The sequence below is a fragment of the Microdochium trichocladiopsis genome (assembly GCF_020744255.1).
Source record: "Microdochium trichocladiopsis strain MPI-CAGE-CH-0230 chromosome Unknown B0I36scaffold_1, whole genome shotgun sequence".
NCBI lineage: Eukaryota > Fungi > Ascomycota > Sordariomycetes > Xylariales > Microdochiaceae > Microdochium > Microdochium trichocladiopsis.
Genome location: NW_025763544.1, coordinates 3,101,162 through 3,116,375, shown reverse-complemented (window position 1 = coordinate 3,116,375; position 15,214 = coordinate 3,101,162). Strand labels below are relative to the sequence as shown.

Here is a 15,214-nt window from a genome sequence, read left to right as displayed (position 1 = left end):
GAACTTCTCCTGTTGCTGGAGTTTGGATCTGTGGTTCAACCCAAGCACTTGGTACGCTGTCTTATCAATCTGTTGCCCATATTTGATTGGAATCCCCGCAGGACCATTGACGAAGAAGCAGGTCGAGTGTCAGCTTGGCGGTTAGAATGAAGTGGCTCAACTCGAGCGACCCGATTGTCATCAACTAGACTCACAAGAATCCACCAGCTGGGCTCTTGGATTAGGCCGACACGGGTTGCAGGCACAGATGCAGGTCGGGTTCGCCCTCGAGGACGTTTGTGCACCAGGACAAGCGCTCCAATTCTGCAGCGGCACCTTCCGCGGGTGAGGCGGATGCATGCATGCATGCGTGCCCGAGTGGCAGGCGCGTGTCTCGGCACAAAATGTTTAACTCGGTCGGAATTCTACGTCAGACTCGTTTCTTTTCGTTTTTCTTTTCTCCCATAAACATTTTGCTCTCTAGGCCAGGGATCTGTGCCCGTGAATCCATTTCCTCACTTCTTTCTAATCAGCCTGGCAGAGTTCAACTCGGCGCGGTACTATATGCTGACTCAGATGAGCAACGCCAGCGCGGTGACCCTTTTCTGGACAATGCAATCTCAGTGCCAGTCACTCCTGCTTGTTGGAGAGATTGACAGTCTTACCTAACGTCTTTGTGGACTCAAATCACCGCAGTTGCTATTGCAGCCGAGCCTCGAGGCGAGCCCAATTGCCCCTTTCTCGAGGCCACAAACATGAACAGGAGTCGTCCTTTGTCAGGATATGGCACGGCGCAATCAAAATAACGCCAGTGCTTTTTTTTTTCGGGAACAAGACCGTCTCCGGGTGAGGAGCAGCCCGCGTGGTGAGTTCCACCCCAAGAAACGTTGCCCCTTGGCCAGTTCCATCGCAGCACCTGACAATCACAACCAGGGCCCCTTGACAGCATCAGCCCTATGGCACTGCAAGCCGTACCATTCTGGTCATTCCTGCGCCCCTTGCTCCAGGAACTCCCTTGTCTTGGCCGCTGGAGGGCTTCGTCGACGGGCAAGGCTCCTGCATCCGTCACATGCCAGATCCCCACTCTCTGGCCTGAATCTTGGGGGCCGAGTCCCAGGACATGGCTCGAGCCACAGGGAAGACGCCAAGATCTACTGGACGCGATGACGTCCCGGGACGTCGGCGATGCCGTGCCGCGAGGCTCTGGGGCTGCTAGGGAGTGGCCGCCACACGAGGGGCATCGCACTTGAGAACTGTGCCACGGAAGTGCCCCCTCAACCCCATGACCAGTGGGCGAGTATCGCGGATCGGACCCCGAGTTGAGTCTTTCGGCCTGGGGAATGGCTTCGAGATTATTTCGTCCCCGTTGCCAGCCGACTGGCTACTCCATGGCAGCATGCTCCCACTGCCGCACAGGACAGAGCAGTTCCCCCCAACTGCAACCCCACACCACAATTGGTGCCAGCAGCCCGCCCGCCGCATACCCACCTCCCCCAGACCACCGGGTCATCAGCACGACGGCCACGACCCCAAACTGGCAATGGGGGCCAACCCCAATCGCTCGACAGATGCACAAGCTGATTGGCTCACGTCAGTCGCCGGTCCAAATCGCATTTGCGATTTTGGCGCGGCCAGTATGGGTGGTCCGGATGGTGCTGGGAAAGCGTCGAAATGGCTATAAAGAGGGGAGGAACTGCCAGAGCCTTGCGGGATCATCTTTCCTCTATTCTCAAGCATTCTCGGGCTCTTTCTGTGGTCAATTTCAATAAAGCCAGCCTTATTCTGCGGTTGCCCCTGTGTTGCAGCACAGTTAGCTAGCATCCTCACGTGTTGGTGCTTCGCCTCTTACACCAGTGGCCGGCACTACAAGCCCACACACCACGACTCCATGACCTGGCGCCACTCGTCTGGGTCAGACACAAGCAGTTCCAGTACTTGCAGGCAACCACCAAAGCTTGGCTCCTACGGCGTGGAATACTTCCTACGAGAGCCCAGCCCACCTGTAAACGAGGTCATTTACAGGGCAGCCTCGCCACAGCCCGGCCGATACAAGTCAGAGTCTCTGAACAGGATCAACTCTTACCAGTCAGAGGCTTCATACAAGATCAGCCGGTTCAACGAGATCACCAAATCTGCCGGCAGTAGCGGTCCGAGTAGCCCAGCCGTTTCCGATGGCGAACCATAAGCGGCCGAGGCGGCCGGCGTCTTCTGATGAGGAGTCTTGTTCGGATGACGGCAGGTCACCGACGAGGACGGCCTGGGTGGGAGGGCCCCCAAAGCGCGAGTTGGACTTGATGGTGAAGAGTTTCAAACAAATCAGAGCCCTGGTTGAATCAAACGATTGCCCGGACAGCCAAAAGTACAACATTGCATGTCCATTCCTGCAGCACGATCCTGGACGTTATGCAGACGTGCGGGAAGTCTGTACTACGGGGGGTGGCTTCTGCAACACCGGCAAGCTCAAGTAGGTTGATATACACTCCTCTCGTGACATGGCATGGCTGACAGGAAACCCACAGCGAGCACATCAAGCGAGTGCATACTCGCATGCACGGCTGCTTGAGTTGTGGCCATCGCTTCACCAACGTCACAAAAGCCGAGCTTGAAAAGGCCAAGGCTCAGCACAACTTAACCTGCAAGAAGCAAAAGAACGGCTGCAGAGACATTTACACACCAGACGATTTCGCCCCGGAGTGGATGACAGAGGATCAGGACAGCGAGTACGAGCGCCTCGTCTTTCCACGAGGTCATTCGAAGGATTCCCCCCAAGAAGTATTCGAGCGCATCTATCGGGCACTATGGCCAGACACACCAAAGGAAAAAGTGCCGCATCACCGTGAGTCTCCCTGGCTCGCCGCTACAGCACCCTATACTGATACTCTCAACAGTGCATGGAAGTGGCCCGTTCGTGTCTCGATACAAGCTCGAGACTATTCTCAACGGGGTGTGCTCATCTCCGCGGAAGCCAGCAACGCAAACCGGCCAAACAGAATCTTACGAGACCAGGCGAATCGCAGAATTGGAGAGAGAGAATGCGGTGCTCAAAGAGCAATTCGCCATGCTCATGTCTGCATCAGCACAAGAGTACGGGTTTGACTCCAGGATAAGCCCTCACTCGCCAATGGCCACAAATCAGCTCACACGGCCGGTCCAGGCGAGAAGAGCGGATGCGCCCCGGTTCGTACCAACGCATACGGCACACCACGCAGTTCAGGGTCACAGTATGGGCCGCGATTACACCCTCTCCCTCTCCAAAGCGCCTGAAATCACAAACTTCAGCATTAATTCCGGCCCAATGTCGAACGGCGACGACTCAGGCTTAGGGTCCTCAGAGAGCGACAGTTGTAACCCAGCTCACGAGGGTATGCAGACACACGACTTTTCAAACGAGCTATTCATGTATGGGGAGTTTGATCATGAGACGACACTGTCCTTCCTTGGACCTGCCGGCCTTGAGGCTGACGACCGGCCACATTATGAGAACTATCTCATGGAGCTTGACCTACAGTCATGATGTTGAGTAGCAATAAAGTCGCAGGCGCCTCGTTTCCCTGCAAACTACTCTGTTCCCGTTCACTCTTCGTGGCGTTTGATAATCATGTCTGTGTTGACTGCTGCCACGTTCGTGCTGCGTTTCGGTGCGTTTGCAGGAGAATTCGCGCTTGATATTGCCCAGCTATATAGCACCACAACTCGCCCCTCCAGAAATAATGTGAAAGCCACGGCAAGATCAATCTCATCACCAGGGTAACCAGCCACTTGTCAATTAGCTCTCTCTCTCTCCTGTCACCGCTCCCGACCACCGCCAGCCTGGCTCGGTCGTTTCACTCCGGGTCTAAATTCACCCTGTTGCTTGCAACGCCAGCGCCGTTTGACTCGACGCGCGCTGCCGCGACCGCCTCTCCTCGTCAGTCTCCCCATGTGCCACCTCCATCCAGACCACGTTCACTCATGCGAGCTTCCTCGTTCAGCTAGCCCATCCCGGTCCTTTTGGTTGTCAATTTAGGGCCGCTTGGATATTCCCCATTGAAGCCCAAAACGTTCATCCCGACGGGCGCCAGGCCACGAGACTCTCGGTCCCGAGCGAACGACATTGATCCACTCGCCCTGGGGATTCTTTTCTTCGCAGCTGCATCACCTGGTAAGTCCAGGCCGTGGCACTTGCTCACATAAATACTGGCAGCTCCTTTTCCCCCTCTCTCAGAGCCCGTAGCTGTGGGCTAGGCCACCTCGTGCTTTAGAATATGAGACTGTCCGCTTACATTGGCTTGCCTGTTCGCTCCAGAGGTTCAATCAGATTTACACAGGTAGGTGCTTCTCTAGGTGGCACTTGGCTGTCCATGTCTGGCAAGCGAGCTAGCAGGTCAACCATCCGAGCCCTGGCCCTCTTGCCCTCCTCTGTTTCTCGAGGCGCCATCGCGAGGCACCAGCTGACATCTCTCATTCTTACCAACAGAGCACATCTCAGCGATGGCACCAACCAAGAAACCAGCACAGGCCAAGGCCAAGACGCCCGCAAGCGCTGCTCGCTCGAAGCACGCTCGTGGCGCCAGCACGTCCAACAGTTCCCCCAACAAGCGCGCCGAGAACTGGAACTTCACTCACATCCCGCCGGATGCATCTCAGCGGACTGGCAATGGTCGTCAAAAGGGCCGCGATCTCGTGTCCTGGGCTCGTAAGTGGCACTTCAGATAGTACGGAGCTGCTTGAATGGGCACTGACAAACGGCACAAACTCGACAGGCCCGCGCATGATGGAGCAGGCCATGCTCCATCTCGTCTACGAGGCCACCACCAGGAACATTCGCCTCCCGTGGGACAACATCGCCCATCGCCTCCACCCCGGTTTGTCTGGCAATGCTCTCCTGCAGCGCTTCCAGCGCCTCCGCAGGGAGCTCATTGCCGAAGGGCATCTTGTCCCACCTTTGCCTGGTCGCGGCAACTCCAACACTGACCCAGAGGTTCGTGGATTCACTCGTCTCGACCGCGATGGTCCTGACCTGGAGACCACTCGCCCTGTGCGCTTCGACGAGCCCTGGCTGGCTCCCATGTTCAATCTGCCAGATGCTGGCAAGCTTGTCCACAACCAGACGAGCTCACGTAAGGCAACCAAGGATGCCACTGCCTTCCAGCTTGGCAGCGATGAGGATAGTGACAGCGAGGAGCAAGACTTTGATGCACTTGACCCTGATGATGGAGCTGGCGACGATTCCGAGGAGGATGAGGACGATGGTGAGGATGAAGAGGATGAGGACGACAAGGCCTTCAAAAACAGTCGTCGCGCGTCAACCAGCCGCCGTCAGAGCATCCGCTCTCAGAAGAAGAAGAGCTACGCCGAGTTCGACTCTGACGATGAACAAGAGACGAGCAACAAGAAGAAGAGCACTCCTGACCGTCGCAACCGCGCCGGCTCGGTAAGTTCTCCTCTCTTACCACATCACGCAGCTCTACTGACTTCGTGACCGCCAGTCTTCGCCTCTTGTCAGACGGCGGAATGGCCCTGGTCGTCGGTCCACCATGTCTTCGACGACACAGCCTTCCGTCCAGCCGGCAGGAAACATCAACCTGGCCAACATCCCCCAGAACCCAGGCTCTGGCTCCGGGCAGCCGTCGAGCGCTATGCCTATAACATTCAGCTACAACCACGACGGCTCGTTTTCGTTCCACGGCCTAAACGCTGACGGCCTGCCAGGCCAATCGATTAGGATTCCACCAGTTGGATCTGCCCCAACCGTTGCCGCCCCGGGCAACATTCCTCAGGAGGCACTCTTGGCTATGTACCAACAGATGCTGAACGCGCAACAGAATCTGGCAGCCTCAGGCCAGCCCGCCGCGTTCCATGGCTTGCAGGCTGCGTCTGGTGATCGACCTTCGATCTTTACAGCCCAGCACTTCGGCATTGCCACTCCCTCGTCCTCCGCGAACCAGAGTGCTAATCTGCCATCTGGCGACATCACCATGGGCGGCATGGGTGCTTCTCAGGCTGATGCTGGCGGCAAGAGCAGCCTTAACCCTGAGCAGCACCGCCTCGCGATGGCCATCTTGAACCAGAGCGGTGGCGACGGCTCAAAGACCCCGGTCCGTCGAAGCCAACGCAACCACCAGAATCCTGTAGGTTTCTTCTATCGTGTCTGCCGTGTGCTCTTGGAATGTTCGATAGACATGCTTACTCGTTTGATTTAGGCCGACAACGGCGTCCAGGACACTGTTGTTGTCAAGACTGAAGATGGCCCGAACGAGGACGCGCCTGGTGAACCGAACACCACCGCATCCAAGAATGTCCCGAGCCTGAACAAGGAAAAGACGATCCGGGAAAGCCGCGAGGAGGACGACATGGATGAGTCTTAAGAGCCAGATGTTCCACAATGGTATGCACTGGATTGTCATTTCATGACCAATAATAATTTGAGACCAGCCAGCTGACATCTAGCCAAAGGTGCAGGTACTCGGACGTCTTTGTAACGGACATGGTACATTATCTGCGCCGCCATCTCTCGGCGTTCCTTTGGGGTTCTTTGGCATGCGTCCAGGCTGCTCTTGTCTCCTCATGAGACAATTGGTTTGATTTTTCATCTGCTCCGAAGCATGGCGTAATTGGCTTTGGTTTTATGGGAAGCAGCAATGCTTTGCAGTCCTCCGCACAGGTCAGCGAAGCTACATGACTGACTCTGGGTCAGTCGAACAGTTCGCCTGGTCAGATGATAGGACGGTGTGATGACAGGCATATGGCAACAGGGGACTTTTGTTTTGTAATGAGAACTCGGGATAGAGCAAGAGAAATAGATAAATAATGGCAGGATGACGACAAAGCATAAAAAAAAAAAAAAAAAGGCTCCAGAACTCAAGTTAAATCCTCGTCAGACTGTTTCAGACTCGATGAGCAAGCCTTTCGCCCTTTATATGTGTTTATACGTTCCGGAAGTCGAGTTGTCTGATGGTTATAGCTAATACACAGCACAGCGCAAGGTCGAGTGGTCCAGCTGTGGCAGCCGGAGGTATCGGCGATAAGGCCAGTCAGTGACGCCCCACAGTTTTCCGTTCCCAAAGACCGCTGGCCGTTTCCCAGCGCCCTCGTGGCCCCAAAAGCTCAAGCTTTGGGTGGGCCACACTCCATGGATTGTGATGCAATGCAACAACGGTGCCAGCACTTCCGCCGCCAAGGGACAAAACGAACAGCGGTGCGTGCGCGCGCACCCATGAAAACGTGGCCCGCCAGGGGGTCTTAACACAAGGAAACAACCCATAACTCCCGACAAGACTCATCGTCATCTCGAGATCTCATCCCCCGTCGGTCCCATCTCCCCTCACGCCGAGAGGGAAGACTAGAGACGGACAGCGCGGCAATCATGGCGCAGAGGTAAGTCCTGTTTCGTTGTGTTTAGTTGGTTGGTTGGTTGGTTGGTCTGTTGAAGCCCCTTTCGTCATTGTTGCCGAGTGGTCAACACGCATGTCAAGCGGCATCCACGATTCACTCCAGATGCGCCGGCCTACTGCAGAGCTGGAGATTCCTCGAGCATGCACTTGTTGAGCTCGGCTTCAACATTCCAGGTGCAACCTGCAGAGCCTCGATCGACCCTCGTGGTAGCAGCAGCATTGCTCCTTGCTGCTTAGGGGCATCTCAAGGCTCAACCCTCCTCCCCTTTCACTACCTCCCGAGCCCGTTCTTGCAAGCAAGCACCACCTCCGACGGCCACCCGCTAAAAGATTTCCGCGTCTCGAAAAACACACACAGGTTCGGCAGCTCAAATCTCCACCAGCGCGACTCGCGCAGCGCCCTCTTCGAAGGCTACACGGGCGGCGGTAGCAGCGGCAGCAGCCACGACGCCTCGAGGAGGCAGTTCTCGGCGAGTCCCTCGGTGGGCGGCGGTTACGGATATGGCGGCGGCAGCGGGAGCGGCAGCGGCAGTGGCATGGGAGGGCCGACACATCTAGGTGCGCCGGCTGGGCTGGGCCAGTACCGCGCTGCGACGCCGAACAAGAGGTAAGCAAAGGGTGGGGGTTTTGCGCTGGTTGTCTGGCTGTCCGAGGAGATACGAAGAGAGGAAGAACTGTTGGAAGGAAGCATGAGCCACGATGCAGCCGACGCAGGTGGTTTGGCTTGCCGGCTGGGCAGATGTACCTACACCAGACGACGCTTCCGTGGATGACGGAATCTTGACGGACGGCCCCGAGGCGTGAGAAGACCGGTCTTGCTAACGCGCAACATCACGAAACCAATAGGGGCCAATACAGCGACGCGGTGCTCAACGAGCTCGAGAGCCAGAATGACGCGCAGGTCGAGGGCATTCTAGGCAAAGTCAAGATCCTCAAGGATGTACGTTTTTCACCTTTGTTTTCAACAGAATCCCTGGGAGCCATCAATGCTACTCCTCTACCCGCCACGAACCCCAACACACTGCTAACGCTCTGCCTCCTTTCGCGCCAAATTAGATGACGGTAGCAATCGGCGACGAGATCCGCGACTCGTCCGCCTTTGCCGAGAAGATGAACGACACCTTCGACTCGACGCGGTTACGCCTGCGGGGCACGATGAACCGCATGATGATCATGGCTGAGCGCACGGGCGTCGGCTGGAAGGCGTGGCTCGGCTTCTTCGCCGCCGTGGTGCTCATCTTCATGTACGTCTGGCTGTTTTGAAGCCTGGGAAGGGGTTGGGCTGGGCTGGGCTGGACGCAACAGGTTTGGGTAATTATGATTGGGAAGTGAGCGAAAGGACAAAGGGTCATGTTAACTGGGCTGGGAGGCGGCAGGGATGTGAAGATAAAATAAGGTTTCAAAGCGAGCATATGCCTTTATTGCGGATTGCCGTGTTTGTGTTGTGCAACTGGGCAACAGTATTTCTCCATATGCCAAAGGGTGCCCGTGCAATGCTATAGCTCAGCAGATCTGGGGTTGCGAATCTAACGTGGAACTGAGCTGCCCGCGACTTTAGGCTGCCAAACGCCGGATGCCAGTCCAGAGGAACCAGTAGATGTACGGCAGTTGTTGCGATCATCAGCCGGACGTGCTTTGGAACGATTCTGGTTTCTCCACCGCCATCTGCATGCATACGATTTACAAACAATTATAATTATGCTAATCGCTTTATTCTATGGCCGTCGTGATTCATAACATCGTAACAGTAACCGTCGAGCGAGAGAGCACGGCTTCCATCCGTCTTACAAGCTTACCGTTTGTATTGTCCCATAATCAACGGCCATAGCCAGGTTGCCGTGGCATCTGCGGACTGCTACCCAGCACACTGCTTCCGTCTCGTGAGAGTAAGTCGCTGATGGCCAGGCTGTGCCTCGTCGCGTCACTACGTGCGAGACTGGTCCTAAACCGAGCTGTCTGGGGTGCGCGAGCAGGCGGAAAGCTCGTGTTGCCTTGATCCTCGCCGTCATCGCTAGAGCTGAGGTCCGTGTCAGTGTGCTCGTATCCACCACTGAGACCTCCGCTCATGCCCTCGGGAATATCGTCGTCCAAGTCGGCACCCATTCCCATATCGTCCATGTCGCCGTCTCCAATGAGATCGTCTTCCTCGATCATGCCAGCGCGGGCCTCGTCGTCGAGGTCTTCATCCCCATCGTAGAATGAGGCCCCCTGATCACCCTGGAATGAGCTCGCCTCACGCATTCTTTGAGCCATCAGTTGTGCCTCAGCCGCGCGGTTGGCCATGGATGCTCCTCCCTCGTCGCCATCCTCATTCTCCTCATCCTCGTCCTCCTCTTCGTCGTCATCCTCGTCATCCGAGTTGAGCCCAAACCCAGCCGAGTCGCCTTCAGGGATATCCTCATCCAGATCTCGTGCGCCATCAAGCTGGACATCATCCATGCCATCTGCACCCTCCTCGCCAACCTGTTCGCCATTCTCCGGTCCGTCCACATCCGCACCCCCTCCACCAGCAGCTTCCGCCTCTGCGAGCTCCTGCGCAAGTTGCTCTCGCCGCATGGCTTCCTGGTGTTCTTCAGCCTCTCGTCGCTCCTCCCTCAGTTGATACAGCGTCTTTGGTATCCCAGGCGGCTTGAGCCAAGCGCTACCAAAATTGGTCACATTTTGCCGCCGGCGTTCTAGGTTCTGTTCGTCGGCACGCAGCCGTGCGAGGGGCGATCGCTCAATCAGATGGGCCGCGCGCCTGGGGTTCGGTCCCGCAGACGCGCCGTTGTTTGCCGCAGAAGGGTCGAGTGGGTTGTGATTTGGGTCGTGCCACACGGCCGTCGCCGAGGCCGGGTTGCGAGAGGATGTGTACCACAGAGAGTGTGACTGTGCAAGGCAAATGTGTGTGTCAGCGATTTGTCCCCTGAAGCCGAAGGGCCAGACTCACATCACGCGGCGCCAGGTCCGGCAGTAGGGAGAGCATGGTGCTGACAACTGCAGGGCACGCACGCGCCCCGGCTTAAGCGATTGAGTTGCTGCCCTTGTTGTGTAAATATTGTTCAATATGCCGTGGAGAAACTGCTCAGCGGTGCTCGCATTCAATCTGGCGGACACGCGACACGCGTCGTGGCCGTATGTGGAGCACAGTTGCCCGGTTGATGGCAAAGCTGTTGAGTCGCAGGCTTAGGGCGAGTCCTCACTCAGTCTCTACGCATGACCTCTTGATTTAGTAATTGATGCACAACGTGGTGGTACCGGAGCGTAGTTTTCGGTCTTGCGTGCGTTCAAGGTTGTCAATCACATGCGTGGGTGAGCTAACCATTAGAAAACAGCTCCAGGACAAGCTCACGATGTGTCAAGCACTGCATAAATTCCTTGGCGCCACCCTCAAAACGTACAAGGCATGTGCGGGGTGCGGGGTCACGACCCAGTCGATCGTGACTGCGTCCAGATGCAAGCGTCTTCCTCTTGCCGCGAGGACGAGTCAGCTTGCAGCATGCTAGAATGCTTAATTGTTCTTTCGTGTGCCTCTTGCGAATCCGTCCCCGAAGCATTGCTGCCCTCGTGTCCGTCACCGCCGTCCCCAGTGCTAGGGCGAAAGTATTCTAGCAGACCTCCGCGACCCTCGGCTCGAATGTAGACGGCTTCGGCGGATGATTTACAGAAAGCACGGGCGACCAACACGTATGTCGTGTATTCCATCTTGGGACGTTCAAATCAACGATCACGGACGTACGACATAGGTACTGGAACCATATATTCCCATCTGTGTGGGAACTACTGGCTGGTGATTCTAACAGCACATGCGGTGCCTGCAGTTTTGTGCTCCCCCATTCCCTGGACCCCTCACTTGAGCATTCTCTGAGGTAATGGAACAGACCCTGAAGACCAGGGCCGGGAGTCCTTGCAGTCTGAAACGACGTATCCAGCCTATTCGGGCCATTTCAGCCCCTGGCAAGTGGTGGTGACCTCCTCCAACACGAGTGTCTGCCCAGGTGGCCTCAAGTCTGACCTCGAGGACGATTTCCGACAAGCACCCGCCGGAGAACACCGACCGCTCCGTTCCAGGCATCTCCCCAAGCCTTCCGCCCCGCCTGAGCAACTCTGGCATTTGTGGGTGGGGGACACATGCTACTATCGGGCAAACCCGGAACCACCAGACATGGCTAGAGTATTCCACCGGGCTTGACCCGAGCGATGGCATACCGGCAGCAGTTCCCGAGCCGACGCTTCGTTCCGGAGACATGCTGATGCGAATGTCGGACCAAACGCGCCAGAGCCAGCTCGTGCCGATGTCGGTCTTTTTTCCAACACCAGAAATGTTCGTCAGCAAAGCGCCCGCGTAGTCTGGCAATGCCAACTCTTTACGAGCAAGTCTCAGTATTTGGCTCGAGTAGCGAGGCTGTAGGCCAATGACCGTCAAAGATCGCTTCTCCAGAAAAGCGTGGTTCGCAAGGCACACAACCCCGCGCCACTCGATTCGCCTGCTTTATGCTTCAGGGCTTTTGCCTGTCGGTCCATCCACATCTGTCTGCGACCATGCACAAATGGCACCCAGGCACGCTAGGCTACTGGGGTCCAGTGCGGCTAGATCTGCGGCAACATCCATTGATGATGGCTAGCGCACCACCAGAGCACTGAGTGGGCATCCTCTGGCATTAGCGCAGGCTTGCTTCCCTTCGCCCTGGCTTCTGTTGGCTCAAGATAAGGCAGACGGTGCATGCCTTCTTCTCATTGGTCGAGCGAGGGACATGTTACGCATTCTGTACTGGCAACATTTTTTTTTTCCTCGCCTGCACTACTTTATGCCCTCCCCCGGTGGTACAGAGGTCGGGAGGCAATGGCTCGACAACCGGGTGCAGAACTTCCGGCGAACATAATCAACAAGCACGTCTAATCTGGGCTTCAGTCACCATCTGGCCCGCGTAGAGATCCTGTGACTTCCATCTTGTCAAGCAACCTAGATTCGCCCAAGTATGCAGCCATCAACTCACGTGCCTGTGGGGTGAAGCATCCTTGGGCTTGGGCTTTTTGTGATGACATGCGGCGGGCGACCTGCCGCACATCTCGCCAGGGTCGCTTGGCGACATCGGAAGTTGTGGTCTGACAGACAGAGAGAAGAAGCCGTGCGCGAATGCCGCATCGTTCATTGGACACTCCCCACGGGCTGGGAAAGGGTACCGCAGGGACAGCGCTCGCGCATCCCTGTTCTGGTAGCCTCGACGACGACGATTCCGCTACGGCTCGTGGGGTCTGAGCCAGCCACCCCAGTTTGTCTCATGGCTGATGTGGGGGACACTGGAGGTTGTCGAGCATTATTCCGGTGTGATAATTCTCTTATTCACAGCCCCCGCCCGTGTCGGAACTCGACCATGGTTGGATAGAAATGGCCAGCGCACGGCCGACACAAGTTTACCACGCCACTTCTTTTGAGAGGTGGCATAAAGCTACTCAGCAGATCCTGCGATTGTCCGCTCGACTGAGGGCCGGGCAGGGGCTAGCTAGCGAAGCAGCAGCACTCTTCAGAACAATTCATGGACGTCACGAGTAAGCTTCACACTTGCTGCTCAGACCCTAAAACCGTGTGAGGCGACACATGACTTGTGCACACTTAATTACCCCACGACGATCGCTTGGGACGCCCACTTGAGATCATCCCCATGAGTTTGCCTAGGCTTTACTGATGTTGCTCAGGGTACCACAGCTTCGTCGACCGATTGTAGGCGTGAGCGGAATGCATGATACTCCTGTAGGGCTTCCATCGAAAAAGTATGGCGAAGACTGATTCACGGCAAGACGTGCCAGAGCATGATGCGGACATGCCTGCCCCTTGAGCCCAAACGTTGCCATTAGCCCTAAGAGGGTTGCATAGACCCAACTGGCCAATGAACAAAGTGCATTTGCCAATTCCATGGTTGGGCGCAACGCACTTGAGCAACAGGATCCATAAAATCGCTCCGAGACCGTCGCCGCCTTCTCTTGCCATTGAGTCTGGAGAGCCAATGGCGTCCAACGTGTACAGGGATTACCGGTGACTAGAGCGCCCAGGGTTAATTGTCCTGGCTTGTGAAAAATTAGGACCCGTCAGGTTCCGGACATCGGCGCCTTGCACGTCGCACCCCACCAAGAGACAGCTTGACTCCCTGGGAGCCCACCCAGCGCTTGCAGCACCAGACCCGGGCGCAGGCCTGCACATGCGTGCGACATTGGGCACAGAACCAGGGATCCTCTCCAGCAAGGCGGCGAGTAATCCTGTGCCAGTGCATGAAGGCCCTGGTCGTGCCGGGTCGGAGGCTCAGCCGCCGCCTTGGGCTGCTGGTGGATTTGGGGTGGCCGGAGGATGCGGGTGGGTAACTTTTTATTTTATTTTCTGTTGTCTGTTTGAATTACACACACGTCCGCTCCCCGTGGGCCGCCAGCGCCAGGACTAGGCCAAGCCCAAACCGTCTGCTTAATGGGTCCTCCCTGATCGGAGCTCTCTGGGCCTTGGGCCCTGGGCGGCGTTGCACAGTCTCGTTTGGCGGCGACCACCGGAGACCCCTCCACTGCTCCGGGCTGGGTGGCCCTCCTCCTCCTCCTCCTCGCTCGCCCGATGGCTGTTCATGCCACCCATCCATAAAGTCGCACACCACCCACCATTGCCCTCTGTGGTCTCTTCCCCCCTTCTTCCCTTTCGATACTTTGCGCACGAGATCACGAGATACCCAGCTTCATTCGAGAAGCACGCCATAGACTACAGGTGGAGTCTGCCATATTCACACAACACGCACACGACACTTCACCTTCTTCAAAAGTAAGTCAATATTGCTACGGACCGCTCCCTCCCATATCACACCAGCCCAATCCCTTCTCGAGCCTCTTCATGTCCGAGACGAGGGGCCCGAGATTCCTCGACCTCTTTCGCATGTCCAGCCAGTCAGCGAATGGAGTCGAAAGTCTCGATGCATCAGCATGCGGCAGGGCAGCATCTGGCGCCACCGCCGCGACAGCCAGCTCCGACAAAGCCTCTTGACAGTTTGTGTATCTGTCCCTTGACGGCGAAACACAATTGTACGGTATCGCAAACTCGAACCGCCCGCATGGCAGTACTGGAGGCTCGCCTCCGTTATCAGAACCCGAGTCGCAGAGCACAAGACGGCAGGAAATCAGAGCAGAAAAGGTCGGCCATCATCGCATCTGCCAGACAGCAATAGCCCGCGGCGCTCTTCTCAAGAGGCCCTCTTCTGCTTCCTGCCCCTCACCGCAGACGGCGTTTATCGGCCCGATATCATCATTTCCCTTTCATCCGACTGCGGCCCTTTGATGCATTGCGCGATCATGGGAAAAGCAACAGCAAAGCGCAAGGGAACAAACATGGCAGAGCCTTTGGGAAGGCTGCTCGGACTGAGCTACAGCCTATATTGCGAAAAGTCGCCCACGAGTGGGAAATGAAGCACAGTCTATTGGCTGGGCGGGAGCTCCAAAAAACAATGCTCTGCGACCCCACGCCTGGATGCAGCGCCAACTCGCAGAATCCCACCTCGGAAAGCGTGTTTGGACAAAGACCCCTGCACTGTTTTTGTGGGCGCAACAGCGGCCGGTCTGGGCACCCCTCGGCAGGTGGGCTTGCATGACGACACAGACTCGAGCCAGCGGTGCCTCTTGCTGCATGGCTGCTGCACCCCCCATGCAGCCGCCTGTCTAGGGCCAACCACGCCAAGGGTACAATCCCACCTCCATCTCCGCGAACGGCGATCCGGTTCCCTTGCGGCAGCCTTGCCATCCCAATCCCGCGCATGCATCTGCATATCGGCTGTCCAGTCAATGAGACGTCACCGTGCTGCATCACCGCAGCTCCGTATTCACAGCAGCATCATACAGTCAATATGCTGTCTGGGCAC

General features: G+C 56.7%; 6 protein-coding genes across 6 annotated transcripts; 4 read left to right on the top strand and 2 right to left on the bottom strand.

The window, feature by feature from the left end:
- Nucleotides 1-806: 806 nt before the first annotated feature.
- On the top strand, nt 807-1,705 carry B0I36DRAFT_310976 (uncharacterized protein). The gene is made up of 2 exons (XM_046152316.1): nt 807-844; nt 913-1,705. Exon 2 carries the CDS (start codon nt 1,262-1,264, stop codon nt 1,658-1,660), a length of 399 nt encoding a protein of 132 aa, XP_046018607.1. The 5' UTR covers nt 807-844; nt 913-1,261; the 3' UTR covers nt 1,661-1,705.
- A 162-nt stretch (nt 1,706-1,867) lies between these two features.
- On the top strand, nt 1,868-3,493 carry B0I36DRAFT_357834 (uncharacterized protein; the record flags this gene model as incomplete). Its single annotated transcript, XM_046157861.1, has 4 exons — nt 1,868-2,120; nt 2,389-2,443; nt 2,499-2,815; nt 2,868-3,493. 4 exons carry the CDS (start codon nt 1,868-1,870, stop codon nt 3,491-3,493), a joined length of 1,251 nt encoding a protein of 416 aa, XP_046018606.1.
- Nucleotides 3,494-4,117: 624 nt separating this feature from the next.
- B0I36DRAFT_310970 (uncharacterized protein) lies at nt 4,118-6,800 on the top strand. Its single transcript, XM_046152315.1, has 6 exons — nt 4,118-4,286; nt 4,436-4,654; nt 4,722-5,392; nt 5,448-6,089; nt 6,162-6,346; nt 6,415-6,800. The coding sequence occupies exons 2-5, from the start codon at nt 4,450-4,452 to the stop codon at nt 6,324-6,326; spliced, it is 1,683 nt and encodes a 560-aa protein (XP_046018605.1). The 5' UTR covers nt 4,118-4,286; nt 4,436-4,449; the 3' UTR covers nt 6,327-6,346; nt 6,415-6,800.
- Nucleotides 6,801-7,760: 960 nt separating this feature from the next.
- On the top strand, nt 7,761-8,955 carry B0I36DRAFT_310969 (uncharacterized protein). Its single transcript, XM_046152314.1, has 3 exons — nt 7,761-7,959; nt 8,199-8,292; nt 8,409-8,955. The coding sequence occupies exons 1-3, from the start codon at nt 7,889-7,891 to the stop codon at nt 8,613-8,615; spliced, it is 372 nt and encodes a 123-aa protein (XP_046018604.1). The 5' UTR covers nt 7,761-7,888; the 3' UTR covers nt 8,616-8,955.
- Nucleotides 8,956-9,046: 91 nt separating this feature from the next.
- Nucleotides 9,047-10,635, bottom strand: B0I36DRAFT_379497 (Apc15p protein-domain-containing protein). The gene is made up of 2 exons (XM_046160770.1): nt 10,282-10,635; nt 9,047-10,220 (listed from the first exon to the last, which is right to left on the bottom strand). Exons 1-2 carry the CDS (start codon nt 10,315-10,317, stop codon nt 9,168-9,170), a joined length of 1,089 nt encoding a protein of 362 aa, XP_046018603.1. The 5' UTR covers nt 10,318-10,635; the 3' UTR covers nt 9,047-9,167.
- A 415-nt stretch (nt 10,636-11,050) lies between these two features.
- B0I36DRAFT_12253 (uncharacterized protein) lies at nt 11,051-11,817 on the bottom strand. The gene has a single exon (XM_046148058.1). It carries the CDS (start codon nt 11,578-11,580, stop codon nt 11,128-11,130), a length of 453 nt encoding a protein of 150 aa, XP_046018602.1. The 5' UTR covers nt 11,581-11,817; the 3' UTR covers nt 11,051-11,127.
- Nucleotides 11,818-15,214: the final 3,397 nt, after the last annotated feature.

Excerpts from the sequence above, each read along its gene's own strand:
- B0I36DRAFT_310976 (XM_046152316.1), top strand. The coding sequence starts at position 1,262 with ATGACCAGTGGGCGAGTATCGCGGATCGGACCCCGAGTTGAGTCTTTC.
- B0I36DRAFT_310970 (XM_046152315.1), top strand. The coding sequence starts at position 4,450 with ATGGCACCAACCAAGAAACCAGCACAGGCCAAGGCCAAGACGCCCGCA. Across the intron at positions 4,655-4,721 it reads CGATCTCGTGTCCTGGGCTC|GCCCGCGCATGATGGAGCAG; the intron begins GTAAGTGGCACT and ends CAAACTCGACAG. Across the intron at positions 5,393-5,447 it reads GTCGCAACCGCGCCGGCTCG|TCTTCGCCTCTTGTCAGACG; the intron begins GTAAGTTCTCCT and ends CGTGACCGCCAG.
- B0I36DRAFT_310969 (XM_046152314.1), top strand. The coding sequence starts at position 7,889 with ATGGGAGGGCCGACACATCTAGGTGCGCCGGCTGGGCTGGGCCAGTAC. Across the intron at positions 7,960-8,198 it reads GCTGCGACGCCGAACAAGAG|GGGCCAATACAGCGACGCGG; the intron begins GTAAGCAAAGGG and ends CGAAACCAATAG. Across the intron at positions 8,293-8,408 it reads AAGTCAAGATCCTCAAGGAT|ATGACGGTAGCAATCGGCGA; the intron begins GTACGTTTTTCA and ends GCGCCAAATTAG.
- B0I36DRAFT_379497 (XM_046160770.1), bottom strand. The coding sequence starts at position 10,317 with ATGCTCTCCCTACTGCCGGACCTGGCGCCGCGTGAT. Across the intron at positions 10,221-10,281 it reads CGGACCTGGCGCCGCGTGAT|TCACACTCTCTGTGGTACAC; the intron begins GTGAGTCTGGCC and ends TGCCTTGCACAG.
- B0I36DRAFT_12253 (XM_046148058.1), bottom strand. The coding sequence starts at position 11,580 with ATGTCTCCGGAACGAAGCGTCGGCTCGGGAACTGCTGCCGGTATGCCA.